Below are 27,925 nucleotides of genomic sequence, written 5' to 3'. Positions count from 1 at the left end.
GCAAGCCAACTTCTATTTCCAAATAAATGTCTTCCTAAATACTTCTACCTTTAAAGCAGTGTTCATTACACCTTCCCTACTTCCCTTGCTTCTGGTGCTTTACATGAATGAAAAGACACAATCATACACACAAAAGTATTTTTACTGTTTTAAAATGAATTTATTTATTAAGGGTACATAAGGTGTTCTCCAACTGCATCATTTTTCAATCAGCAAGGTACTGGAAGCACACAGTATGCACATTGTTAACAGTACAGTAATTAGGTATGTTAGATGGAATGATTCAGCAGCTAGACATTAACATAAATTTTACAATCAGTATTCAGTTCAAATATACAGTGCTTCTGCTTGAAGGTTGTGTGAGGATAGCCTTGCAGTAGGTTCAGCTCTTGAATGGGGGGCATCAGATTGGTCCAAGAATCAACTCTGAAATTCCAGTTTTAACCCCTTACACAATTTCACATAATTGAAGGCAAATCAAAGTTCCTCAGTTGATGATCTTTAAATCTTGATGTGCCAGGATAATATTAACAAGGCAGAATCCAACCATTTTGCCACAATTTTTAGTCACTCTGATTTCATATTTCTGTACAATACTAAAATGTTAGCCTGCTAACAGTATAGTAACCTGGAGTTACTTAGTCTAAAGGCACCTTACTGGGTACTCTTGTTCTCTACGGTACCCCGAGATCCAGATTGTGTAGGTAGGCTGACAAGACTTCTGTCCATCATTGAAGTTTGGACCATATTCCCATCAAGTCTATGATTCATTAAAATGCAGGGCAACAAATCATTCCCTCTTAAAGTGTTTCAGAGACTGTGATCTTGCTCACCTTTCAGGTCAAATGGGGCAAGTGGGGTGAAGGAGGTTTCCTCTCTCAACTAGTTGCACACTAAAAGCTTTACAGATCAGAAACTGTGTAAAATTTAAGAACTGCAAAGGTAAAAGTATTCCCATTATTACTTTCTAGAATCAAGAGCAGGGAACCTTGACATTTTTCCATTCCTTGTTACCACAGTCCTAGATGAAAGGCAGCACTACAAACAAATAGTAATAGCGGGAGACAGAACACACTTCTGTGCCTTAGAGGCAGTTGTATGGGTGATGTGTTATGATTTACAGCTCTAGAGAAAGAGGGAGATGAACTAGCTGCTGTCTGGGAAAGCACTGTGTCACACAAACAAACAAGATGATGACGACTCCTGCTGAGAGTCTGAACCCATGATGACAGGAGTTTATTACTGGTACACAAAAGTATGGAAGCTATGATGAACACAAAATATTCCTGACCAGATCCTCAAAGCCCAGTTCCTGACAAGACTTTTGGAGACCTCACTAAAGTAGAATAAATGTGGAGGATTCCGACAATTCTCACCTGTGTTGGGTATAAATGCTGACAAGGTGTGCAATACTATATTGAGCTTTAAAAGGAGTTTCCAGACGAGAAGCTGTTGCTCCCGAGCAGCTACCTCCATAACTACTTAGTAGTGAATATTCTGCTATAGATGATACAGGCCTCTGCAGCAGTTTAAACTGCTTCACAAATTGACACTTCACACCAATCTGTAAAGCTTTTCTTGAATCATTAAAAAGGTTAGTTTCTGAGCATAATTACAATTGCACTTTTATAATCCTGTGTTCCCCCCACTCTAATCCTTTCAAAATTTATTAAAAATTGGGAAGAAAGGCTACAATTAGTAACTACCCTATGACTGTTTGGATTTGCCAAGTGATTCAAGTGCTTCATAGGGCAAATGACATCAATTCCAGGAACTGGAGAATAGTGCATTAAGAGCAGCAAACGCCATCACAGTTTGGCTTGCATTGGCTTCAGGTGCTTGTGAAAAGATTCATGGACCTGTAGAAGTAACAAGATAAGTTGTTATTCAGTGTTTGGTTTAAAGTTAACGTCTCTCGTGCTGCAAGAACCATGCAGCTCCCTCACAGAGCTGCAAACCTTTTGAGTACTTCAGAATATACATGCACAGCTTATCACTACTGTAATGGTAATAGCACCATATCAATTACTACTACACATGACAGTGAAACAAGGCCTAAGATCCTTTTTAAGACAGAGTTTGGATGTTTGGTAGAAGCAGAAAAATGAGAAGAAATAAGAGGGCCCACCTATCCACCCCAATCATGATGTTTTGTGGTTTAGTTAGGATGTGAACCTTGTAGTTTCCTTAATTCAGGGTGCACAACTCGAGCAACCTGGGGCAACTTTAAAATATTTTTACTAACCCCAAGAGGCCTGCATCACTACATTAACCACAATTTTACCTCAGGATTTTCTTTTCAAACCATTGTTTGATAACTCTGCATTTCTTACTGCGCCTCACAATTGGTAGATATACTAGGGAAGGGAATAAAATATTTACTGACCTGTGTTTTATTTAGTGGTGATTTCTTTGACCACTCAAACATGTTTTCATAGACGTTACCATCATATCGACCAAGCACAGATCCAAGAACGTTGTCATGGAAGTCAAACGAATCCACTAGAGCGACTGCATTGGGACGGATTAATGCCAAGAGCTCCTTCACGCGCTGGTTCACCTGAATTATCTGTGCATCTGTCAAAATGCCTCCCTGAGGCAAAAAGGAATCCACAGTTTTACAGATCCAAGCACTTTGTGGTTTGCAGCTACAGTATGAATCGCCCATGAAGGGCAAGATTACACAGGTGAATATAAAGCTGTCAAGAATCAGGTTGGCAGGGATGCCAACCTCCTCTGCAGCTGCCCTGGAAACAGGCTATTAGCTTCTTTTCATGCTAGTAAAAAAGAAGTGTAGGCTAGTAATTTTTACAGAATGATTTTATTTGTGTGTAATATGTTATACACACGCACACAGATTCCTGGCACAAAAAAGTGTCTCCCAATTAATACTGGGGGATATTAAGCTAATGTGAAGCCCAAGCTAGCTAAAGGCTGACCAGGACCTAAATACTAAGTAAAGGATGATAGTATGTTTGGAAATGAGCATCTCCCTCCCTCCTGTCATACTTACAAGTTATCATACTTGTATGGCTTTCCCTGCTATGAATGTGGGAAGCTGCCTTAGACAGAGTTCATCCAGCCCAGTACTGTGTACTCTGGAAGGCAGTTCTCTAGAGCGGAGATCTTTCCCAGATCTGTCGTCATACCTATTTGTATGCTCCCCTAAACCACCTCTGCTTTGCAAACATACATGAAAATTCCAACTTCAAAGTATGGCCTGCTTTATCCAAAACCACCCATCTTGCCTTTAGCTCCATTGCCAAAACGTCACCCAAAAGTCCCCCCCCTCCCAGCACCAAGAACTGTTTAATTCTAGCTGCCTCAGTTAGGTGGTTCTTCTCCCCGCCCTCCCTTTTTTAGTGGCGCCCTCCCTGTGGAACGCCCTCCCACCAGATGTCAAAGAGAACAACAACTACCAGACTTTTAGGAGACATCTGAAGGCAGCCCTGTTTAGGGAAGCTTCTAATGTTTGATGTATTACAGTATTTTAATATATTTTTTGGAAGCTGCCCAGAGTGGCTGGGGAAGCCCAGCCAGATGGGTGGGGAATAAATAAATTATTATTATTATTATTATTATTATTATTATTATTATTATTAAATTAACAACAGAGAAGAGCATTTTGGCTCAAGATAGAATTCAGTCACTGACCTGCAAAAAGTCTCCACTGTGCTTATTGATCCCACAGAGTGCATACAGCAGACACAAGTTGTTAAGGACAGCACGAACAGCTGGGTCACCAATTTCTGAAAGCTTTGCTGTAAATAGCTTGACCACCACATAGTGACAGTGGGCCTAAAACGGAATATTTAATGGACAAGTGAGAATCCAGGTTGCTGTGGGGCAGTCAACAGGCTTCCAAAAGCAGTATTTGAGTGATTCAACTAACCTCAGATGCTCGCACTAGATCAACGGAAGTCCGGTTCCAAGCATCCTCCTTGTTCTTTCTACGGTTCAGTTCAGCTTGCAAATTCTTTGCAGCAAATTCAACCAGCCTGTACCAAGGAAGGACATTAACACAGCTTATTCAAAGTAGCAACAAACCAACAGTTGGCAGAGTGAACTTTCAAGACCATTAAATGTAACACTAAGAGAACCTTGGAGCTGGTACAAGCAACAACAAATGTCATGACCACAAGCCCCCAAAATTATACATTCAAGTACTTGCCCAAATCTACATAGAAGATACCAAACATGAATTTGGGGTAGACTTTAAGCAGATAAATCTCCCTCTTAATATTGGAGAGACAACAGCAACAGCAAGACGTGATGCAGTTGTAAGATGCATATTACATATGCATCAAAGAAAGAACATGCATTTAAACCACCTAAGACACATGGCAGCATGTGGAATTATATTTTTTAAACCAGCAACTGTAGAAATATTTTTTATTTGATTATATTACTAATGTAATTACATGGACGTCGTTGGGACTGTTTGGGGGGGGGGGTTAGGGGAAAACTGTATTTGATTATATGTTGTTCTTATAATATTATAAAATATTCCAAAAAAAAAAAAAATATTGGAGCACCCATTCACCATCCAATACTGCTCTGAGGTGGTTTAAAGCAGAATGAAAATAAGCTCTCTGAAGTGACGGTGATGTGCTGTGCTGTGCTCATGTACTTCCCCATTCACTTAGTGGCCATGCTCATTTCCGCTCATCTCTGTCCGCATAGGAATTTCTATCCTGTTGCACAGGTCATTTTGCTACACTGTGCAGCACAATTTTAACTTTTGCACTTATGTGGAACACCGTCAAGACCAGCATGTTTGTTTATTCTACAAGTCACGGGCTGCAAATTACGTTTGCCATTCTGCGAACTAGTAAAAGCAATGTTGCAAGTTGGCTGCACGTTATATTTTTCTTTTTCCCCTTTGGAATCCCAGCTATTTGTGTCAAGTAATTAGGGGAAAGGTTCAGTAGCCATAGATAGAAATTTTGCGATTTATACTCTGATACATGCTATGATAGCAAGGGTGCTATTTTAAGACCTGGTAAGCACTGACAGTATTCTGGCTTTGCAACGTAACAATGCTGGGATTTCTCAGGGAGCAGAAACATTCACTTCTGAGTGACTATGAAAAAGGAATTCCCCACCACCACCATCTCCCAGGTAGGATGGTGGCGTTTATCCTCGTCCACTTGCAGCCAATCCCTTTCTGGATGGGGAATCCTTCTCTGCCAGTACTCCACCCACCATGCATTCTTTTATCTATTCAACTTGATCAGCAGGGCATCTTATCAACTATACTAGATATTCCTGTCCAGTTTCTCTCCCCTAGCTTGTTCCTAGAGCATTTCTAATTGCAATTTATCGAGAGGTTCTACCACAGTGGCGAACACCCTTTCCGGTGTTACTGCACCCTACCCAGCTCCGTAGCTGTTAGCACGTTCTCTCCCGTTCCCATACAGATCACAGCATTGCCCATCCTGGAAGAGGCATTTTCATGTTTGGAAGACAGCAGCAGAGATAAGCAAGACTCACTGCACACCAACCAAGTGTGAGATTGTCAAAACAAGTGTCCTGAGATGGGCAAGTTTTTGTTTTTAATTTAAAGACAACAACATGTCATTCTTCGATTTCAAGAAATCAACAGTGTTACTATGATCCACTTTATGCACTTTTTATATAAACTTACCTAGAAGCTCTCAGTTTATATGCCTCCACCAAACTAGACGGATTGTTGATATGCACTGCTGTGGGTCTAGCAGCCACCTGCTGGGGCTGAATGCGTAGCCCTGGTAGGTCATTCAGGTAGGACATTATGCCACTCACTAGCTGTCCAGAACTAACTTGGGTATAGCTTTTGACAAGGAACCTGGATGCCAAAATAAAACAAACAAATGCACACTACATTACTTGGCTGATTGCAGCTTAAAACAACTTACAAACTGATTTCAATCAGTAGTCATGTGAAGAATGGGAGAAAGCCACATGCAGAGTACAAACAGGAAGGAAGGCAACATGATAATAATCAGTGTCATTTGCACCCCTCTTGCCAATAAAACATTGATAAGGTTGGAAGCTGCACATTCTAGAGTTTTGTTCTTGGACTGACGTGACTCTTGTATTTTCTGTATCTTCCTGGCACAAGGGGAGGAGAGGGGTAATCATTCCTTCAGGAAACCAGAAATGTTTGCACTGAAAGGGCGATTTCCTTAGAGCTATGCCGAGTCCCTCTTAAAGAGATGACTAAAGACATGCAACAAGTCAAGCTGCAAGCGAAAAGCTGCATCACTCACCGTGCCGTCTGCAGCATCATTACTGTGTTCTCTCCTTCATATGTGCAGGAGGGGGTGAAATTGACATAAATGTCAGGTAGGCCACTACAGCGGGAGTAGCCATGCCCACCACACGCCATTCGACATTCCTCAATGCCTGCATTGGCAATCCAGGAACTGAAAGCCTTTAGCCCTGCAGATAATGCATGCAGCTGGGGAAGAAGAAGAACCAAGTTATCTATAATACTTCTGCAAGGTTTGTCATTTACTGCAACATTAACACCCCCACCCAGACTTCAGTGGTGGGAAGGTAGGAAGATAAAGCCTTAAAACTGACCTGGGGGGAGCCCACATGTTTCAAATGCCTAGGATGATATTAGCTAGATTTCCTTTTCCCCTGGGATTCCTAGGCCCAGTAACTTTTACCGCTGTTGTTGAAAAGTACTTGTGACCCATATACAAATATACAAATTTACAAATATACAATATACAAATGCAAGATTTGCTGCAGCACATATTCTACAACCATTTTGGAGAACAATGGGGGAGAGAAGTAGCAGAATTACATTTATCTTGTGGCCCCCTTCCCGCAAACTCCAGGTACAATATCCTCCTCTTAGACGAGGAAACTCAATCTGAATATTTATATATGTATAGGTTTTATTTTCCCATTTTCTATTTGTATCTAGGCGACAATACTTGGAACTGAAGCAATGCCATTTATTTTTGTGAATTCACTTGGTAATGTTTCTCTCACTCTCCTTCCTTTGACCCCCGCCCCTTCCCTCCCAGGAGCCACCTTCAACCTGATCTTTACTGAAAGAAGAGGCTCCACTGCCCAGCTTCCTGCTTTATAAGACCAAGAGTACTACCTCTGGCAGCTCACTCAGGTCTCCATCATTGATGTTCCCAGTGATACGCCGATAGGTATCTTTCATGTAGGCGCCCACGAAGTGGAAGGCATATGCCGTTGCCAGAAGAGGGAACAGTTTATACTGCTGTGTCTGATAATCCAAGATCTGAGGTTCTGGCTCACTGCAGCAGAAAGCAAACACAGAGTTACATGCACATTTATTTAAATTTTAATAAAGTGGTTAAAAGGCAGAAGGTTAAATATACTAAATATTCGTGAAGAGTTGACAGATGTGACTGAAAATCAGATCAGCAGAAAGGACATACGGATTGGGAAAACTATATGCGTGGAAGCAGGGCTAAAGACTAGGTGTCACAGGATGTTTACCAGGTGAGAAAAGGTAAAAGCTCAGGGGATGCTAAGGGTTTTAGGCTGCCCACAGTGCTGGGGACACTAATCAAGAATTTCACCACAGGAGTCAGGAACTCTCATCCAGCAGCCGTGCTTCTTACCCTGGCTTCAGTTCAGACTGGTGCCTCACTGCGCTGTAGCGAATGGCAATTGTGCAAGCTCTGGCTAAAGAGCGAGCAGCATCCCCAACAATAATTGATCGGATGAATACCATGGTTCCATATGTCAACTTGGCATTAAGAGGTTTCACGTAAGTGCCATCTGGTTCAACCTAGAAGGACAGAGTTCACAAATCTGAAATGCTTGTTCATACACATACAGTGGTACCTCAGGTTACATACGCTTCAGGTTACAGACTCTGCTAACCCAGAAATAGTACCTTGGGTTAAGAACTTTGCTTCAGGATGAGAACAGAAATCGTGCTCCGGCGATGCGGCGGTAGCAGGAGGCCCCATTAGCTAAAGTGGTGCTTCCGGTTAAGAACTGTTTCAGGTTAAGAACGGACCTCCGGAACGAATTAAGTACTTAACCCGAGATACCACTGTATAGCTTTTTAAGAGTTTCACAAGTGCTTTGTCACAGGGGCACTCAAAATATATGTCCAGACAGGTATTCAGTCATTAGACCTACTTCAAAGACTCTGTCATTCTATACTTGGCTTTGTTTATCGACTTTATTTAAAACATAGTTTGTGCATTTGTATAAAAAGATCCCCATGTTCAGCACTTTTAATTGCTTCCTGCCTGAGCACATGCTGCTTATCCAGTGACATTGTCAGCCTGGTGGCCAAAAAGGTAATATGATCCAAGCAACAGAATTTAGATTAGCTGTTAACATTATTTATCATATACTTATTATGCAAAACAGAGGCCAGCTACGAATGGAGAAGTAGGTTGGAGCAGAAAATTAAGAGTCTAACTACCCTGCCCATTCAGATACTGAATTCATTTCACAAGGATTAGAAGATCAGGAATGTTACCAATACCAAATTGTTTATGAGCTCAGTTGTCTTACATAATCACAGTGTATTGAACTTTGACACACTCCTGGGAGAGCTTCTAGGGAGCGTCTCCACCCCCATCGTTCTACACGGACGCTGAGGTCCAGCACCAAGCCTTTCTGGTGGTTCCCTCACTGCGAGAAGCCAAGTTACAGGGAACCAGGCAGAGGGCCTTCTCGGTAGTGGCGCCTTCCCTGTGGAACGCCCTCCCACCAGATGTCAAAGAGAATAACAACTACCAGACTTTCAGAAAACATCTGAAGGCAGCCCTGTTTAGGGAAGTTTTTAATGTTTGTTTTTAATAAAAAAAATTTGGAAGCTGCCCGGAGTGGCTGGGGAAGCCCAGCCAGATGGGCGGGGTATAAATAATAAATTATTATTATTATTATTATTATTATTATTATTATTATTATTAATTATTATTAGGAGCTAACCAAGAATGGCAAATGGATTAGTAGAACCCTAGAACTCCAAACTCTCTAGCAAGAGATAACAGGGCTAATCTTAAATGGAGACTTGATTGTTTTTCCTTGAAGACCAATTTACAGATGGCTGCTTTTGAGTACAAAGTAGTCAGCTACCTCTTGAAAACATATCCTTCTAACATCTAGCCAAAGTAACCTTAGTACACCTCCACATGGAAGTCTCTTTAGAGTTGGCTAAAATAACTGGTAATTCCACAAATCAATACAAAAAAAAGCAAAGAGAACATAATGATTTACCTTGGCATGTTTCATAAGCATGTTTTCCCGAGGAATGCGAAAGTTGTCCATTTTTAAGTAACCGTTATCCATTTCATCATAACCAAATTTTGGTCCAATATCACCAACAGTAATACCTAACAAACATGTTATAATGGAAGGATATGGAAAAGAGGCAGAGTTTTAATGAAAAGCCAAAATGAGGCATTAATAGAAATACCTTCTGCCACAATATTAACCAGCTACAAGTGTCAAAGAGCTGAAGTGTGTCTTCAAAAAGACTTTCCTCACCACCTTTTCCACATTATTTTTACACCCTTTATCATTCATTAACTTAATTTCAAAAAAAAAAAAAAAAAAAACCAAAGTAAAAGGAGAAATTCTGGGGATCTTGGGGATACAAAAAACATTTTTGTATTAAGGTAACAGGACCCATAGGAACAATAATTTTTATAATATACTTTTAATGGCAATATTATGAGTCTCCACCTCTAAAAAAAGAAAGAAACCCCTTTGCATATGGCCCACAGGTCATGAATCAGCAACCCCTGAGTTACAGCATACTACATAGGTATAAAGTGACTAATAAGGCATTATCCCATTCTCCAAAATAGGATGCCCATACCTGGCAGTGGCTCATGAGTCCCCAACTGACGTATCGGCACAATGAAAGCATGTAAGCCATGGCATTTGCCTTGGGTGTAAAGCTGAGCCAAAACGATGGCATGGTTTGATGTTTTACCCACTGCAGGGAGGGAAGGAAAACAAATGTAAACAATTGGTAGCGTCACTATACAGTTCCAGAAGCACCCAATTTAGGTTGCTAAATAGTGGCTTTGTTTAATGCACTCACAAGACTTTTAAAAATATAAAGGTAATCAAGTTCTGTCCCAATAACAAAAAATGAGTTTCCCAAAATCATAAATTAAAACTGACCAAGCCTTTCCAACGTAACATCACTTCCTCTAACATGAGAAAAGCAGTAGTGCTATAAGAAAAACATTTATTCATGTGTGGTAAAGGTAAAGGTACCCCTGCCCGTACGGGCCAGTCTTGACAGACTCTAGGGTTGTGCGCCCATCTCACTCAAAGAGGCCGGGGGCCAGCGCTGTCCAGAGACACCTCCGGGTCACGGGAACGCCGTTTACCTTCCCACTAGTAAGTGGTCCCTATTTATCTACTTGCACCCGGGAGTGCTTCCGAACTCCTAGGTTGGCAGGCGCTGGGACCGAACGACGGGAGTGCACCCCGCTGCGGGGATTCGAACCGCCGACCTTTCGATCGGCAAGCCCTAGGTGCTGAGGCTTTTACCCACAGCGCCACCCGTGTCCATTCATGTGTGGTATTTTAAAATGAAATTTTAAAATGAATTTTAAAATGTTGGTTTCACAATCTGGCCCTAAAACAAAATCAAAAACGTTTCTCTCTCTCTGTGTGTGTACAGAGTTGTATTTTTAAAACGTTAACTGACTTCACCCTCTTATAAAATATTTGACTGCATGAGGAGAAAATTCCTTCTTTAGCTTCAAAGTTGAAATAATTCACTTACATCCACCTGGCCACCATTTAATAGAAGTCACAGTTGGACTATTTAGGATAAATTCCTGGGTAGCAGGATCATATGTAGCTGTGGTTTCCAGTCCTCGGAGATGAGTTCCTGTAGACACGTAGCACATCTTATTTCAACAGTCACAGGTTACAACATGGACACATACATTTTTTTCAGTGAACTCCAGAGGCAATGCAACTATATAGGTAATGCAAAAGCAGAACATTTATCGCAAATTATAGTTACACAATGGGAAGTAGATGACACATTACGAAAGAAATAAACTGCATGTGTGAATAGCAGGAAGTATGCCACTCTTCCTTTGATCACAACACCAATAAAAGATTGCAAACTAGATCATTCCACTTTTAGGCACCTCCATCCTGAAAGCTCACTGGTTTTACAGCCAAGAGGTTTTCACTGCTCACGGCTTCTTGCTTACTTGTCACTATAGCATGTGTGCAGAGTGTAAAACGTAAGTACCTGATAAGGTGAATTAAAGAGAGAAGCACAATAATTGAATTCTGCTCCCGATCATCGCCATTCATGTGAGGAAGGTATTTTCTCAAATCCAGATACTGAGCGATCCAATATAATTGCAGGGCAAGAAGTAGGAGAGTTCCATTGTTGTGCAAGTGATGGGCACAGTTGTACCTGTAATCTTCAACATGCATCTTAATAAAAGCTCATTTCCCAATTCATCATCTGTGCACCTGTTTGTGTTGCAATGTTAAGTGTGCACCAGCGGTTGTGCAACCTTTTTGACCGGCATGTCAACTTGATGGATGGAGCTGCTGTGCTATGCTAAGAACAAAAAGTCCGGCTGGCAGAATGGCTATTCTGCTTGTGTGTTGCACGATAATCCTCACAGGCTGAAATCTTCAACAACTGCTTCATCCATGCGGATTTTCATTTTGATTTCCACCCCCACAGCCATCATCTTCTTCATAGCTGTTGCTGGACACACATCATTTTCAAAGTAAGCAATGAAGCCTAACAGGTGTTGTGTCTGTCTCTCGTGGCTCAAGGAAATGGAGGAATTGAAGGCTGCTTATGTCAAAATAGCAACTGAGCTTCCACAGAAGGTTCCAGGTGACCCAAACTGGGTTATTTCATGGCAATATGAGTTCCTTGAATCGGATGTAGGCTGATTGTGATTTCTAGGTTCTGAGAAAGTTGTGAAGGATTTGGTTTTTGAAAGAGTCAGAGCACATTTAAGGTATACTGGGTACTTTTTTTTCAAAAATTGAAGCAGATACATGGCAATGCTGAACAAGAAGCTTTTAATGGGAAGCTTTTAATGTTTGAAGCTTTTAAAGGGAAGCTTTTAATGTTTGATGTATTTTAATATTCTTTTGGAAGCCGCCCAGAGTGGCTGGGGAAGCCCAGCCAGATGGGCGGGGTATAAATAAATTATTATTATTATTATTATTATTATTATTATTATTATTATTAGACACTGAGATATGTGTTTGGCCAATTGCATAGCAAATTGTGAAGTCGAGAGCCTGGGTACACATCCTGGTATCACCAGATGATGGACTACAACTCCCATAACCCATGACGATTGGCCATGTTGGCTGAGACTGATGGGAACTGGGGAACCTTGTAAGCTAGCCTGTTCTAGAGCAAAACTATAGATACAACCCTCCAGCTTTTAGCATTTAAAAAAGGGAATGTGCTCAACCACTGGTTGCAGCAGTAAGATGTGTACATGAATAAATAATATTAATAATAATTATTATAATAATTTTATTGTTTATAGCCTGCCCATCTGGTTGGGTTTCTCCAGACACTCCGGGCGACTTCCAGCAAAATACAAAACAATAATTAAAATGCCAGACATTAAAAACTTCCTTGAACAGGGCTGCCTTCAAATGTTTCCTAAAATTTGTGTAATTCTTTATCTCCCTGACATCTGATGGCAGGGTGTTCCACAAGGAGGGCGCCACTGCTGAGAAGGCCCTCTGCTTGGTTGACTAGCCCTCTGCAGTCTTTAGTTATCAAACACTGACCTAAATTCAGACTTGGGCACAGTTCTGCCTTTGGTTATGGTTGACAATCCTGCTCATTTTTTCTCATTCTATCAAAATGAAAGAACCATCTGCCTCAGAGGCCTTTAGAAGATAAATGTTCCCACATCTGAGCCTGAGAGAAAGAGAGAAAGAGAGAGAGGGAGAGATGCAGGCCTCTGTCTTCTGGTGGCCTTTCCCTGTGAACATCTAATAGTTTACAAACAATCTGTTTCGTATAGGCTTGCAGACAGACTGTTACTGGAATGCTCTGACTTGTAAAAAATTATCTAAAAGTGAGCAAGCAGGGAAACCTATGTAAACTGTGAGACAACTCTCACAGCTTTCCCCTATTCTATGCCACTGAAATCCTACAATTTAATATAAAAAGCGGGCTATTTGTAATGTTACATTAGCTCCATCTCTCATTATCTAAAGAAATGGAGGAATAAGTAGTCTAATTCCTTACAGATTTTGATTTTCTGAATACAAATTACTAGGCCTCTTGCCTTTTGAGCATCAGTAGCCTTCTCTGCCACTCTGCAGAGGGGACCATGAGAATTACTAATCTTGAAGTTTTTAACTGGAACTCCAAAAATACTATGTTTTCTGTCACGTAGGGAGCGTGTGGGGAAACTGGAAGCTATTTAGATGACTTAAATTGTTTTGGACACTGTCTGCAAAAAGAAGCTGGACTTTCCTAGTGCTGCTGAAGAGTAAATTCTAGGCTTTCTAGCCGGAAGCAAAACTAACTTGCTAAATAAGGGGGGGGGGGGAATCATCTAACAACTGATGAGTTCCACTGCTAGCAGGAAAGGCCCAATGAACACTGAGTACAGTGGTGCCCCGCAAGACGAATGCCTCGCAAGACGGAAAACCCGCTAGACGAAAGGGTTTTCCGTTTTTCAATGCGCTTCGCAGGACGAATTTCCCTATGGGCTTGCTTCGCAAGACGAAAATGTCTTGCGAGTCTTGAGATTTTTTTCCGCTCCCCACCCCCTTTTTCTAAGGCGCTAAGCCGCTAATAGCCTTTTAGCAGCTAATCCGCTAATCCCTTAAGCCTTTAATAGCCGCTAAACTGCAAATAGCGCTAATCCGCTAATAGGGTTGCTTCGCAAGACAAAAAAACTGCTAGACGAAGAGACTCGCAGAACGAATTAATTCCGTCTTGCGAGGCACCACTGTATAAGCAATTTCTTGGGACAGTTCCTAAATAAGGAGAAAATGATCTGTTGTTTTAGTATCTCAATGAAACTTGGTTTTCCCATCTTCAAGAAGAAAACATCAAGTAGGGCAAAAGTCAGATGGGCCTGGAGACTGACTGAGGTGCCATGTGATAGAGATCACCACACCTTGCACATTGAGAGCTCTTTTCCTAATTGCAGCCTCTCACTGAGGAAAACAAGAGCGCACCTCAAACACACCCAGAAACATTGACACACCATAACCTTAAAATTAGAAGCGTAAGTAGTATCTTGCAATGTGCCACACCAACATGAACATTTACCATTTGGAAGTTTCCAATGATACTTCAAAAACTGGAGAGAAGGTTTCCTTTTCCTTAGGTGTAGATACATGGTATCTCACAAAAGAGAATGGATCTGGATTAATATCCTTTTGCTGTATCTTCAAAAGCCTATGAACTCCTGATTTCAGTTTGTACTAAAAGCTGAAATGTCTCTAGTTAACTGGGAAGCCTTACAAGGATGCAGAAGCCAGGATTTTGTCAAACACACAAGAGCTACAACCAAAGTTTATTTAAATTAGAGGCTACATTGAGTAGAAGAGTCCACCAAAGGGGGATTCTAGCTGTTATTGCAAAAGCCATTATCCTATTTAGATGTGGTGAACCTACTGCTTGAAAAGCCAATATGTTTCCTACAAAAGCATCTAAGTTTAAAAGTTGCTGCTGCTGCTGCTGCTGCTGCTGCTGCTGCTGCTGCTGCTGTTGTTGTTGATGATGATGATATAGGACTGTTAGGAAAGATGCATCTCTCTCTCTCAGATCACTTTTGAACTGTGATTTAAAGTAAAGACGGCTTTGTCAAAGAAAATTCACGTTTCTTGCTCAAGATTATTTGCTGAATCATTGATATTGCTTTGTGCAAGCTCACATATGCAATCATAACACGTAATCTGAAAGTTGATGTATGTATTCTCAACAAATGTATATGCTCAGGCGAGAAAAACGAAGATGTGTCTGCATTTCATATAGAAGGAACTCCTTGGCTGTGAATCAGACAGTCTGAAGAATCCTAGACTGGAAGGGAAAATGCCCCCATGCCTTTTGCTCAACATCTCTTACCCAGAAATACAGTGGTACCTCAGGTTACAAACTTAATTCATTCCGGAGGTCCGCTTTTAACCCGAAACCATTCTTAACCTGAGGAGTGCTTTCGCTAATGGGACCTCCTGCTGCCGCCGCTGCAGTGCCGCCACGCAATTTACGTTCTCATCCTGGGGCAAAGTTCTCAACCTGAGGTACTACTTCCGGGTTAGCAGAGTTTGTAACCTGAAGTGTTTGTAACCCGAAACATTTGTAACCCAAGGTACCACTGTACTACACTCGCAAATAAGACTTGAAAGTACTGTACCATGGCCCATCTCTGTCTGGGCATATGTGCCAATGATCTCCAAGTTCCAAGCAGGCATGAAGAAGCGATCCTGCTGTTCTTGGGTTGCCTGGGTTAAGAGAGTAGGTAGGAACATGCCCAGGTGGAGGTCCAGAGGCTCAGGTCGTCCGTGGTGAGCAGAGCTGTGAAGAAATGCCGAGGGAAGGGAATGTGAAGGGGTGTTATAGGATTAAAGCAGGTGAGATTAGAGGTGCAGATTGGAGGGGGGAAGACAAAAATAATTTTATATGAATAAAGAATTTAGAAAGCACACTTTTACCAGAGCACCATTCTTTTCCCAAGGCCCACTAATATTTATGTCAATAATAGGACCCAAGGGTGAAGATGATCTTCCAATCCTATTGCGGCAGGAGGGCAAGAGAGAGCGCAGCCCCCTTTTTACCAGGTCCTCTTTGCCTCTTGGAAGTGTATTCAACATGAATAAAACACTGAAAATAAAATAGCCGCCTGTCTTACAAGTGGAGTGGCTTGGGACCAAATTAGATAAGGAATGTTTTACACTGGGTTGACAGCAATCCATCCTTACCCAATTCATCTTCTGGGGGGGGGGGGAGAGTGTAGTCATAAAATCCAAACTGGTTTACTCTTGTTCAAAGCAAACCTGTTTGTTAACTGTTTTATTTTCTTTTACTCCAGTTTGTTGGAGACTATCCATCCAGAAAAGTATGGTGCTCTGAATCAGCAATCAAAGCTAGTGAACAGCTCCATAGCTTTGTATCAACAGCCAACATTTATAACCAGTGAGCCATCACCAGCAAAGGTCACCCAAAACACAACAAAACATGCTTCCTTATGATAATCCAGTCACCACACTTAAGTTCCATAATGTTCTGATCCAGAAGGCAGCATTATATACTTAAGGTATTCCTATACCAGCACCCCATCCAACACACCTTGGTGCGCAGTGCTCATTTCACCTGTTGCATTAAATGGTGCAGTGTCTAGAAATGTGAGCAAAATCAACCCTTGTGAGATCTTACCTCTGCCATGTACTGTACTCACTAGAGGACCTTAAACAAGCCATTATTCTTTCACACACACAACATCCCATCTGCAACATGGAAATGATAACAGGCCTAGTTCGCAAGGTTTCTGCGGGGAGTACTGCAGTAATGGGTGTAAAGCCCTCTGAAAACTCAAAGTACTGTTTATTATCCCCTCTATTTTATATATCCAGGTTAGGAGCACTTCTGCTGTATAGTTAAAACAGTGCCAGCCATGAAGAAGGCATCAGTGTGGTGTGGTGTAGTGGTTAAGAGCGGTAGTCACGTAATCTGGGGAACAGGGTTCGTGTCTCCGCTCCTCCACATGCAGCTGCTGAGTGACTTTGGGCCAGTCACACTTCTTTGAAGTCTCTCAGCCCCACTCACCTCACAGAGTGTTTGTTGTGGGGGAGGAAGGGAAAGGAGAATGTTAGCTGCTTTGAGACTCCTGAAGGGGAGTGAAAGGCAGGATATCAAATCCAAACTCCTCCTCCTCCAGTAGGCTTGGGGGAACTTAGATTCCTAAATCTCTCTTCCTCTCTCTTGCAGAAGGGCTTAAAAAATTGTGAAATCCCCAAAGAGTTCAGTGAGGACAGAGCATGCTCAACTGAAACAAAATCCTCACTGTTGGGGTGAGAGAGGCCTGGCAACACAGGTGGGAGGGTGAATGGAATGCCTGGAATCCTAACCAGGGAGCACGTCACACAGCAATACTTTGTTTCAGGTCCCACTTATATATTTATATTTTTAGCCTGCTTTTCCACTGCAAAGCAATTCACAACATTTTCCACAAGCTGTCCCCCAGATGTTCTGGACTACAACTTCCATAATCCCTGGCCATTGGCCATGTTGGATGGGACTCATGGGAGTACGACGGTACTTTATTTATTATAAGCGCATCAAGATGTTTTAGGCTGATTGTGTGGCAATTTTCTCATGCTAGTGAAACCTGAACCACAACTAAGGGTGTACATCCTACAATGGCATGTGCTAACTGTATTGTTAATACCAGCATCAAAACTTAGTACAACATGTCCTAGCTTCACATACCACTGAGTTGAGGGACGGTTAGGAGTTTGCTTATCATAAAGTTAACCAATCCCTTCCAACACTATGGGGATAGTGCAACAACATACTACATTATTAATCCATAGCAAGTTATATATGTGTGGCTGCCTTTGCAGCTGAAAAAAAGGAGAACAGTATTAAAAAGACCGGCATGTAGTGTCTCCGTCTATTGGGGACAGACACCTCTCTACAGTAGAGGGAATAGAAAAGTCAATTTTTAGACAGCAATGTTCAGTGTTGTAATTTTACAAGTGAAGCAATCATGCAGGTTTCCACTCTAAAGCACAGAGCTGCTTCATCGCCTCTGTTTACGCAAGTGGAGCTCCAATACGCCAGGGCACAACACAGGAGAAGAAAAATGGAGAGCAGGCTGAAGTAGCAAAATGGTAAAGGGTCCAGAGCTGCCATTTGGAGCAGGGATCCAGCAACCAAATGAAGAGTTCCATTCTCACTTGGACTAGCAAACCTATAGCTAATGCAAAAATACCAGGATTTTAAAATTTGGGCATTTTGTTCATCTAAAACGTCTAGAAGAGTTTACTTCACATGCACCATTGAAGAATGCTGGAATATTACCTGTAGAGAGATTTCCCCTAAAAATCAAGTTATTGCCACACCAGCCCCAGTACAGATTATTGTTTTAAGTAGTGCCTCCATCCTAATGCAATGCAGGTTCAGCAAGTCATCCACCACCCAACAGATGTAATCCTAGAACACACATGCTATTGAAGAATCATCATCTGAAATGTTAAGCGGGAACTGCACTGCCCCACCACCACACACAACAATCGATGGTGACAGCACGACTGAATCATCATCAAGACACTGGTTAGTTGACAGAATACAACATGTATTACACATCAACACAGAGACAGGGAAAGTAGTAAAACACAGCATGCAAAAATAAATAAATAGTCACATCCACAGACAAGGTCTCAAGGGAAGGGGTAGACAAACGAGTGTGACAATGATTTGCTTATTCACAGGGTGTTCCATTCATTTTGCAGCTTCTGGCCTTTAAACTATTTGCTTGAGAGGCGGTACCGTTAATTCAAATGGTGATGTGAAGTATACCATAACAATGCGGAATGTTCATTTGCAAAAGGCAAGACTTCAAATAGTTAACAGCAGATTCATCATATAACCCAGCTCAACTGAGACACCATTCTCCGGGTTTGATTGAAGATTATGTATTAGGAACCAGAGGTTTTCATTCTCATCCATGTACTCTCCATCTTCTTGAAAGATTCCATTTCTTCTTTAAAAGGGAAGTATAGTATTCAAGCAATCCAGACTAAGTCATAAAAGTAGTATTGGGCTTTGATAAGCTCAGGATACTCCCATAACTGATAAGAGATTAGTGCTTTTTAAAAACTACCTACCACAGAAGAGTAGTGGCTAGAAGGGAAAAGAAAATATTCATATTCTTGATGTGGGTTTTTTGTCCTGTTCATCTTGCTCTTGAGATGTGTTCTTCTGGTTCATGAAATTGAAATGAGATGCTTAATCCAACAAGTATTAGCTGCATTTGGATGCTGGCCAGAACTTTGCCCTCCTTCATGCAGCAGAAAGGCCTGAAAACAGTCCAGTCAAGATTTTTCATCTTGCCTGACTGCTTTGGGGGTGGGGGGTATTGAATTACAGATTTCAGCAGAATAAGAGCTGTATCTAAAATATAAGGCTGCTAACACAAAACACACAAAGGATCTAGAAGCTTTTTCTACTGCTAACTAATTTTCACCAACAGACCTGTGTTATAAGGTGCTTACATGCTACATTTTTTCCTGCTCCAAAAGTACACTAGTTAGCAGCTGCTCATTTGGTATACTCATGAAGGAATACACCTGCGCCATACTTCACTTTTGGCTTCACACTTTTGTACACTACTCACTTCGTATGTCCAAGTACTTACAACAAAGTACTTGGACATAGGTTGTGAGTCGTGTACAACCTATTACATATTACATAAGCTTAAGGCAGCTGCTTAAGTGGAAATGAATGTTGGAGATAAACTACATCAATGTTCCTGGGCATCATCACAATGAAAACAAAACAAAACTAGGCTGATTGAACAATTCACTCACGCCTACTGTCAGCAATCTAGGAAGCAACTTTGAGTAACTGAAGTATTATATACAAGATCTGAGAACAAGGATATAAAACCAGCTAACAGCAAGGAGGTGCCTTTGAATGCGTGAAGAGCACAACTTTGCATATAGTGTTACTGTCAGAAAAGTCAGAAGTGGTGATGAACTGAATTCTGACTCCAGTATTTTTTAAAGCAACCATTTCACCCTAAAAATCACTGCTGGACTGGAGTTACACTGCAGAGGATCACCCGTAAGTCTCTGGAAAGAACTAACCGTGCCCCATTTCCGTCTGAGCGTAGGTGCCAATTATCTGGAACCGCGAGGCCAGAGGCAGCCATTTCTCTCGCTGGGCAACAGTGCACTGGTTCTCTAAGGTGGGAGTAAACATGCTGTAGTGCAGACCAAGAGGCAGAACAGATGAACCCATGCACACACTATGGGAGAGAGAGATGGCAGATTAGGTTGTAGCTGTTATTTTTCTAGAATCCAACAAGGCTTTCCTCCCTCCATTTTTCCGTAGTCGTATACCCCCTAAATCTTCCAGCCTTTTCATACTTTTAAAGATTTTAGATATACCAGTAATGACAACAGGAAAGGCATAAATGAACTACTGTATATGAAAAAAAAGTTTATAAAATGCAGTGACATCAAATTCAAAACCTATACCATTCATGCACAAAGGGTGCTTCTACCCATCCGCACCTAAACAGCCAATGCATTTCTTAAAATCCTGACCGTAGCTTTCTTCCTCCCCACAGCAAAGTTTTAAGGCAAATCTCCCCAGCCCTATCAAAGCTTCAAATACACCAGAAGAGCCCAAATTCTGCCATTATCAAGCTTTGTCTCATCTAGTTTGCAATTATTACTTTAATAACATTGGAGCTTATACAGGATGCTGTTTATGCTGACAAGGCTATTTGAAGACAAAGAAAATGGGAAGACAAGGACTGTGGGTGCAACATGAAAACAGGGTTTAACAAGCATTACAAAGGAGTGTTAAAAGGCATGTTGCTGAAGGCAGACAGTCAATTTGCAGACTGAGCTTCCCACCGGAAAGTTTGTTTTTATAAATCAGCACTAGATTGTACTACTATTGTTTTGTCTGCACCACTGTGACACTTCAGCAGAGTAAGTTTGCAGAACGCCACTCACTGGAGTGAGCAGGCACTATCCAACTAAACAGTTCCTCTTGTACAAGAACTGCCGAATGAAACATCTCCACCACTTCTCTCCCTATATGCCCCCTAAATCTGTTCTAGGAGTTTCCCCTACCCCTCCAGCGCAAATTTATGGGGTGCAAGGTGAGAGGGAAGTTCCACTGCCCAGCTAAAAGTCTGTGTCCTAGTAGAATCATTTAGTTTGATACCACTTAAGTGTTTTGTTTTCATCCTGCCAAGGACACCTAGACTGCACTTCATACTTTGAGATAAGCTGCTTCAGAAAGGGAAAGGGAAGTTGAATATTCTGCTAAGTATGTGACCAGGCTTCATGTTATTTATTTTGGTTATTTTTAATCTTGCCAAACTCTCAAAGCAGAGTACAATTAAACATTTTTTAACAGTACAAATAAAACTATAAGGAGAGGGGAAATGAAAGTGAAGTTCAGGTATCAAGGTAACCATCAGGACACTAGTTACAATATATAGTTAATTGCCCTTCCCCCTAAGAATTAAGAGTTATGCTAGTAAACCTGTCACACCATGCTGTGAAGTAATTTCTAAGCTTACTCATACCTGCTGCTGAAAAGGTAGGTTTAGCATTGGCTACCAGTAGAACAGATGGGAGGATTGCCAGAAGGTTCTTATGCTCAGATCTTAGTGGTTGTAAGGTAAATAGGGATGAAAGAGCTGCCTTAAGTATCCTGGCCACAGAGCATTAAGAACTTTAAAGGCGGTGAACACCGGGTCTTTGAACAGAGTCCAGGAGCAAGCCAGCAACAAATAAATCAAATTAACTGCAATCATTGCCACCTCAGCCTAAAGCTACATCACCACTTGGACCTGGGCTCCTCCTTCCTACAGAGTATGGTAGAACCAGCTGTCCTATGAGCAGGTGGAGATAATGATCATGACACAAAATGCCATCATTGCCACCATCTTAAATAGGCAATTTTAAAGATCTCACACAGCTTTAGATTGTTTTTATCTCATTGTTGATTTCATATCAGCTGCTCTGGAAACCTTGTCAGCTGAACAGCAAGGGCGAGCGGGGTGAAAATGCTATAAAGTCATTAAAGAGCAGATGTTATCGTTAAAGGGCAGGTGCTTATATATGTTACACACTTGCTGCTCGCCTGGAGTAAAATTTGTTAAAGGATATAAATAGGCCCTCCAGACACCTCAACGTGAAAATAAAAACCTCAAATTGTGTGTTTTCCATAATGACTTGGATACAATTTTACATAGTACAACTCTAAGGAATCAAGGCCTCTATCAAAATAAGAGAATGGTTTGATACAAATTTTCATTTATAGCTCACCACAACTGAGCAACCAGAAATGGCCATCTATTCCAAGGAGGGAAATAGTAGTTAGTTTGATCATCTATTTCATAGAGGGCAACATTAGTTGTTCAGTCCACTTGATTAGAAAATGTCCACCTCCTAACGTTTTTCTTAATGTAGGAACAAGTGGGGTGAAAAATGATATTGTGTGCTCTCTAAACTTTGGTTACTAGCAGAAGGCACTTGAATGCATTTCTCCTTCACTGAACAGCACTTTTGATTTCAACATTATGCAGGACGTGAAGAACTCTTGAGACAGGAGAAGACATTCCCTTTTCTGGACAAGTGAAAAAGCTGCCGTAATGTTAAAGGATTGGAAACTCTCATCTTTCTATCTGCTATCAGGAATTCCTTTTATCAAAATAATTTGGATTGCAAGCGGGGGGGGGGGGGGAAATAACAACATTAAATGTCATTTTGTTCTACCTTCTTGCTTTTTCTGTTTAAACATGAACATCTTAGTTCTCCAAGCTACTAGAAGCCCCAAAGGGTAGGGTGGGGAGAAAAGAGGGTGAGAAAATAAATATTTTACTATTTTCACAGCCACCCACATAATGAGCTGTGGGGAAATAGTAAGCTACACCAAAGCCTTATGATGAAAGAAGCAAAGAGGCAAAGTGTATTCTCTTGCATAATCTGGCTGCTGTACAAAAAAAAAACCCCAAAAGATGAGCACCCAGCAATTTATCTTATGAGATTAGACTGAGAAGGTGCAAGCGCTGCCCTGCTGATAAGTTAATTCAGCAACTTTTTGAATCAGCATTTGGCTTGAAACAGTGGGACCAACATATGACTTTGGCCACACTGCCCTTTCAAACAGTTAACTTTGCCACAGTAATAATTCAGTTGGGTACGTAATGTAATACAAGCCCTTCCAGTTAGTCACCTGACAATTCCTCCTGGGCCCAAAGCTGAACAGATGAGTTACTCACACTGTCACATGACATATTGACTTACCTTCTTTTTTTGTACTTATAAGAAAATACACAAGATAAGTGGATGTAGCACATACCTGGGAGTATGGCCAATTAAGTTCAGTAGGACTTACTTCTGACTAGACATGGTTAGGATTGTGCTACAAAATGCCATTCCTGATAAAGGCATTTCAACCACTATCATTTTGCTATATTCTTATTATATGTGGCATTCTAAACTAGATGTAATATTCTGAATGCAATTGCACTAGTCATACAGAATGGGAGGATTTGGGTGGAAGATTAGGAACGTATATCAATTAGACAACTAATTGGCTTACTTGATTTTGTTGGTGGTGGTGGTGATTTCCCCCCCCCCCCCCGGAACTTAGGTGAGAGCTCTCCTGCACAGGAAATTGTGACAATAGAAGATGCACAGGCAATGGGATGGGAAGAGATGAACTAAGGGCTGGGAGAGGGAGCTGAGCAGAATGAACATGCCTAACCAGTGAGCTCAGCTAATCCATTTCCTGAGCCCCAAACAAAACAAAACACCGATTATGCATTTTCAGGCGTTATTGATGCTTTTTTGTTTTTTAAGGGGAGAGAGAAGAGATGCGCTAGGTTCCCACTGCTGCTAAAAAGATTCTGTGGCTAGGCAAAATAATGGGTTTGGATTTCTAAACTACTTTTGGTCTCTTATTACAATGCTTAAAATGCGGGATTCCGGTGCTCAAACAAAGAGTGAGCGAGAAGTTTCAATGTCAGAGAGCAGATCAAATAGCAATATCCCAGGCAGGCTATCTGCCTTATGCTTTATCCCTCTAACAGGACCAAGCCTGTTGTTAACTGGTAAAAAGGAAACCAAGCTCCACCTACTTGACTTCTGCCCATTTACTGAACTTCAACCTGCCTTGTCACAATTGCATAAACACAGGGGTGGGGGCAGGGGGAGAAAAGCTTTTGCCCACAGATATAAGTAGCTGCGTCATTCAATAGTTTAAGGTTTAAACTTTAAAGGGGTGGTGTTAGCTACCCGATTCATAAAACAGGAGTGCTTAAAAAGCAGTACAAGTTAGTATGTTACTTGATCGAATAGAATTCAGATTATAGCACATCAATGTAAGAAGGTACTATATTGCACAGCAATGCTGTTTGTTTATTTATTTATTTAGCAACTTGTATTAATGATTTCCTAGTATCTCTAAACTCCAGGCGCCATTCTACTTATAGAACTGATGCAGAATAGCAGGGCTGAAAGAACTGAAGGTTTCCCCATCCCCTACTTGACACATCTGATCAGATTGTACCCTTTAGAATAAATTATGCCGCAAGCACAGGAGAGGGATTAACAGAAATCATGCTGGAGTTACAAGTTTCACAAGGCACTAACTCCAAGAAAGTGAACTGTAGCATGCCAGAAACACAGCAGCGAGTCACTGCTCCGGTCTAGAGAGAAATATCTTTCTTACTGCAAATGTGGCAAATTAAACAAGGTCCAAACTGGGCCAGAAGCAAGGTCAGTACAAAAAAATGTGGATCTCAGCACTTTGACACTTTTATTGCTTCTTAAATTATAGTTGGTTGATCTGCCCAGTCACCTGCCACTTCTGAGGCAGGCAGCCTGCAGCACAAGGTGTTGCTGAACTTCTGGACAGAAGTCAACAGGCCTGGCTCTGAGCAGGTCAGGCCTGCACTCCTGCCTCCCTGTCCAGTGCTGAATTTCTGATTGTACCCTGTCTCACAAAACTGGGGGTGGGGATTCCAACCAAGGCAAAAAGGAGCTATGTTTATGCTAGAGTGGCACAATAAAATACTTTTAAGCTGGCTTGCGACACAATTGCAAGAATAATTGGCCAACACTGCTTTACTTAAGAGAGATTTGTTTCTTTTGGAAACAGTAACCAGCTGTATGAAACAACTAGCACGTGCACATTGCAACATCATAGCAAGGTCATCCTTCCCAGAGTTTTTAAAATGGAAGTTTGAGTGGGCCAGAGCAACCCATTTGACATCAACTGTTCCAGCGAGAATAAACTATTTCAGAGGAAAGACTTGCAATCCTGCTTCAAGACCTACGCATTCAGCAATCTTCAAAGAGGAATAAAAAACAACAACATCTAGCTAACAATGATTAGGTAAAGGTAAAGGTACCCCTGCCCGTACGGGCCAGTCTTGCCAGACTCTAGGGTTGTGCGCCCATCTCACTCAAGAGGCCGGGGGCCAGCGCTGTCCGGAGACACTTCCGGGTCACGTGGCCAGCGTGACATCGCTGCTCTGGCGACACAGAACGCCGTTTACCTTCCCGCTAGTAAGCGGTCCCTATTTATCTACTTGCCCCGGGGGTGCTTTCGAACTGCTAGGTTGGCAGGCGCTGGGATCGAGCAATGGGAGCGCACCCCACCGCGGGGATTCGAACTGCCGACCTTTCGATCGGCAAGCCCTAGGCACTGAGGCTTTTACCCACAGCGCCACCTGTGTCCCCTAGCAATGATTAAACCAAGTTAATTTCATGGGTTCAAAAGTCACGTAACATTCTGCACGATTAAGTTCACAGCAAGCTGGCAGTCTTCCATGTTGTAAACTTCATCTTTGGACCTTCAATAGTGCCCAATCATCTAATGTAGATTAAAAGAATGCTTAACCCTTTCCAATCTATTTTAACATGAAAAGGCCTTAGTGGAGGAAGATGTGGTCAAGGAAATAAAAAGTATCTTACAGTTATACTGCTAAGTTAATAGCTTTATCTGCAGTCTAGATTCATACCGATACTTTGGAAAGTAGCTCCCAGCCTTCAATAGCTTACAGTTTGACATTATTCATGGTCAGAACGTTAAAAGGACTATTTTTATAGTCTTAGGAAATGTTTCCTTATCAAAATGAGCATGAAGTTGCATATCAATTCCAGGAGGTTTTACTCAGGTAAGCCTTACAATCAGCTGGCAACTTCTGATGGCTTTCCAGTGTCCTTAACCTTTCAATCCATGACAGAATGAAGAACAACTGCCCTTGTCTTTACAGGAGCACCTGCTATTTTATGTGCCTTGCACTGGATTTCTGTACCTTTTAAACCAGTAGATCTCATCAGGATCTGCAATTCCATATTCTCTTAGCTTCATCACCATAAGAGCGCTCTTCCTGATAGCAACTTCATAGCGCTGGCTGCGGGAGAGGAAATTTACATCACTGTGCTTGAAGTCTGGGTCGTTTGTCACAAGTGCTTCTGTAGAGAAGACAAAAGAGAAATTTAGTGCTAAGTCAAGACATATTCCTTTAAAAAAATGATATAAGGCTGGTTCTATGTTGTGGCTTCACTACTGATAAACTGTTGACAACTTCAAGACATAAAGGTGAGAAATTGCTTTGAGTGGCACAAATAGTGGGGCATGCATCCGTTGTGTTTGGACAGCTTGCTATCACCATTGCTACCATCAGCAGGCCATCTTTGTACATCCTAACAGGGAAAAGGTTCAACCTAGTGTTGCCAAGGGACCTGGCAATCACGTCGCTTGAGGATTCAAAGACACCAGCACCCCACAACACCTTGCTCTGGGAATTTCTACACTCTACCATTGGTGGTACCTTGCCACCCATATGGGAAAATCCAGGACCTGTTTTGCAAGGCAATGCTTTCACCAGTAGTGGTTCTCTCCATCAACAGACACCAGAGGAGAGAAACCTAGACATCATCCTAACCCACCACCCCAGCCAGGAACATAGGCAGGGATGGGAGTGGGTGTTAGAATTGTGTTGTGCAACATTTAGGCCAGAACATAGGAAGCTACCTTGCACTGTCAAGCCACTATTTAGATTAATCCTCCTTTTATTACAAATGCCCCATTAAGTGGGAAAGTTCTTTTAACATTTTTTAAAAAATAGTTATTTAAATGCAAGCATTTAGAAAAACTGCATGCAGCAGAGATCACACAGACAACCGTCTAAAAACAAAGGTGAGGGAAGCACCCTTGTGCAGAACAACTACTTATTCACACAGTATATAAATCTAGTTTTTAATAACTGCATCGGCTTAGGGAATGCCTTCCGCAACCAAACTCACCAGGCAACTACATTAAGAGCATTTCCGCAGCAGGTGTATACTTTGTTTCTCTCCCTCCAATGCCTTTTAAATCTTTTCTTTTTAACAACAACATCTTTGAACGGTCTATTTCTCCTAGGTGCCGCGCCGTTTATTATTTTTTCCCCTTTTGGCATGAAAATGAACGGTTGGTATTTAATCTCTGAGGTTGCAGTTAATGCTTAATTACTACGGTATCGTTTTAATTGGTCTCCGCCTGATGAGGATTCAGGCTTGCCGAGACGCGTTCCAAATGAGACAAGTTGCAATGGCACAATCTGAAGAGAGAAGGATTTGTGGAATCGCGGGGCGCGGAGGACACCCCAAATTTGATAACGAATCAAATTACCACCGCCAGGTAGTAGCTGCACACAGAGGAGGAGGAGAAGGAGGCGCGCCCACCATCCTACTAAGCCCCCACCTCCCGGGTCCAGAATGGCAGCCGCCGCCGCTCTTCCGACCCACCCAAAGCGGCTGCTCTCACCGATCTCCTTGCGGCGCCGGGTCCGCTCCGCGCCTCCGTCCAAGACGTTGGTGAGCTTCTCCGTGTCGAAGGAAGCCCCCTCGCGCTCTTTGCGCAGGTCCGGGTTCATGGTCGTCGTCGCCGCCGCGGCTGCCATGGCGAAGGGTGCGCTCTGGCGCCAGCAGACTAACGAAGGTGGCGGACGGCGAGGGAAGAAGAAGAACAACTAGCGCGGCAGCAGCGACAGCGGCGGGTAAAAAAAGGCTGGCGGCAAAAGCTTCCGGACGGGGCAACCCCGCCACGCCCACCCGGCCGGCACGTGACGCAGGCGGATTTCCACCCCGGGCGAGCGGCCTTCCGGGCCACGTGACGCCGGGAGAGGCGTGGCCTCGCTCTTCAGCCCTCCCTCTGATGGGCGGGGCTTATGGAGGGAGACGGACG

At 42.2% G+C, this 27,925-nt stretch overlaps 1 protein-coding gene across 3 annotated transcripts; it reads right to left on the bottom strand.

Annotated features, from left to right (window-relative positions):
- Positions 1-138: 138 nt before the first annotated feature.
- On the bottom strand, positions 139-27,850 carry ACOX1 (acyl-CoA oxidase 1). 3 transcript variants are annotated; one of them, XM_083429905.1, is made up of 15 exons: positions 27,506-27,789; positions 26,010-26,169; positions 19,804-19,964; positions 15,351-15,511; positions 10,745-10,852; positions 9,821-9,940; positions 9,217-9,332; positions 7,596-7,765; positions 7,103-7,265; positions 6,252-6,442; positions 5,648-5,827; positions 3,893-3,998; positions 3,655-3,798; positions 2,387-2,593; positions 139-1,859 (listed from the first exon to the last, which is right to left on the bottom strand). In XM_083429905.1, exons 3-15 carry the CDS (start codon positions 19,866-19,868, stop codon positions 1,809-1,811), a joined length of 1,782 nt encoding a protein of 593 aa, XP_083286031.1. In that variant the 5' UTR covers positions 19,869-19,964; positions 26,010-26,169; positions 27,506-27,789; the 3' UTR covers positions 139-1,808. The 3 variants fall into 3 exon arrangements, with proteins under 3 accessions (XP_083286031.1, XP_083286029.1, XP_083286030.1); XM_083429903.1 differs by lacking the exon at positions 19,804-19,964 and having other exon boundaries at positions 27,506-27,850; XM_083429904.1 differs by lacking the exon at positions 15,351-15,511 and having other exon boundaries at positions 27,506-27,840.
- Between the last annotated feature and the right edge of the window lie 75 nt (positions 27,851-27,925).

Source organism: Podarcis tiliguerta (assembly GCF_965153285.1).
Source record: "Podarcis tiliguerta genome assembly, chromosome: 2".
NCBI lineage: Eukaryota > Metazoa > Chordata > Lepidosauria > Squamata > Lacertidae > Podarcis > Podarcis tiliguerta.
Note: the sequence above shows the minus strand (reverse complement) of the source record. Positions and strands in the feature narration are given on the sequence as shown.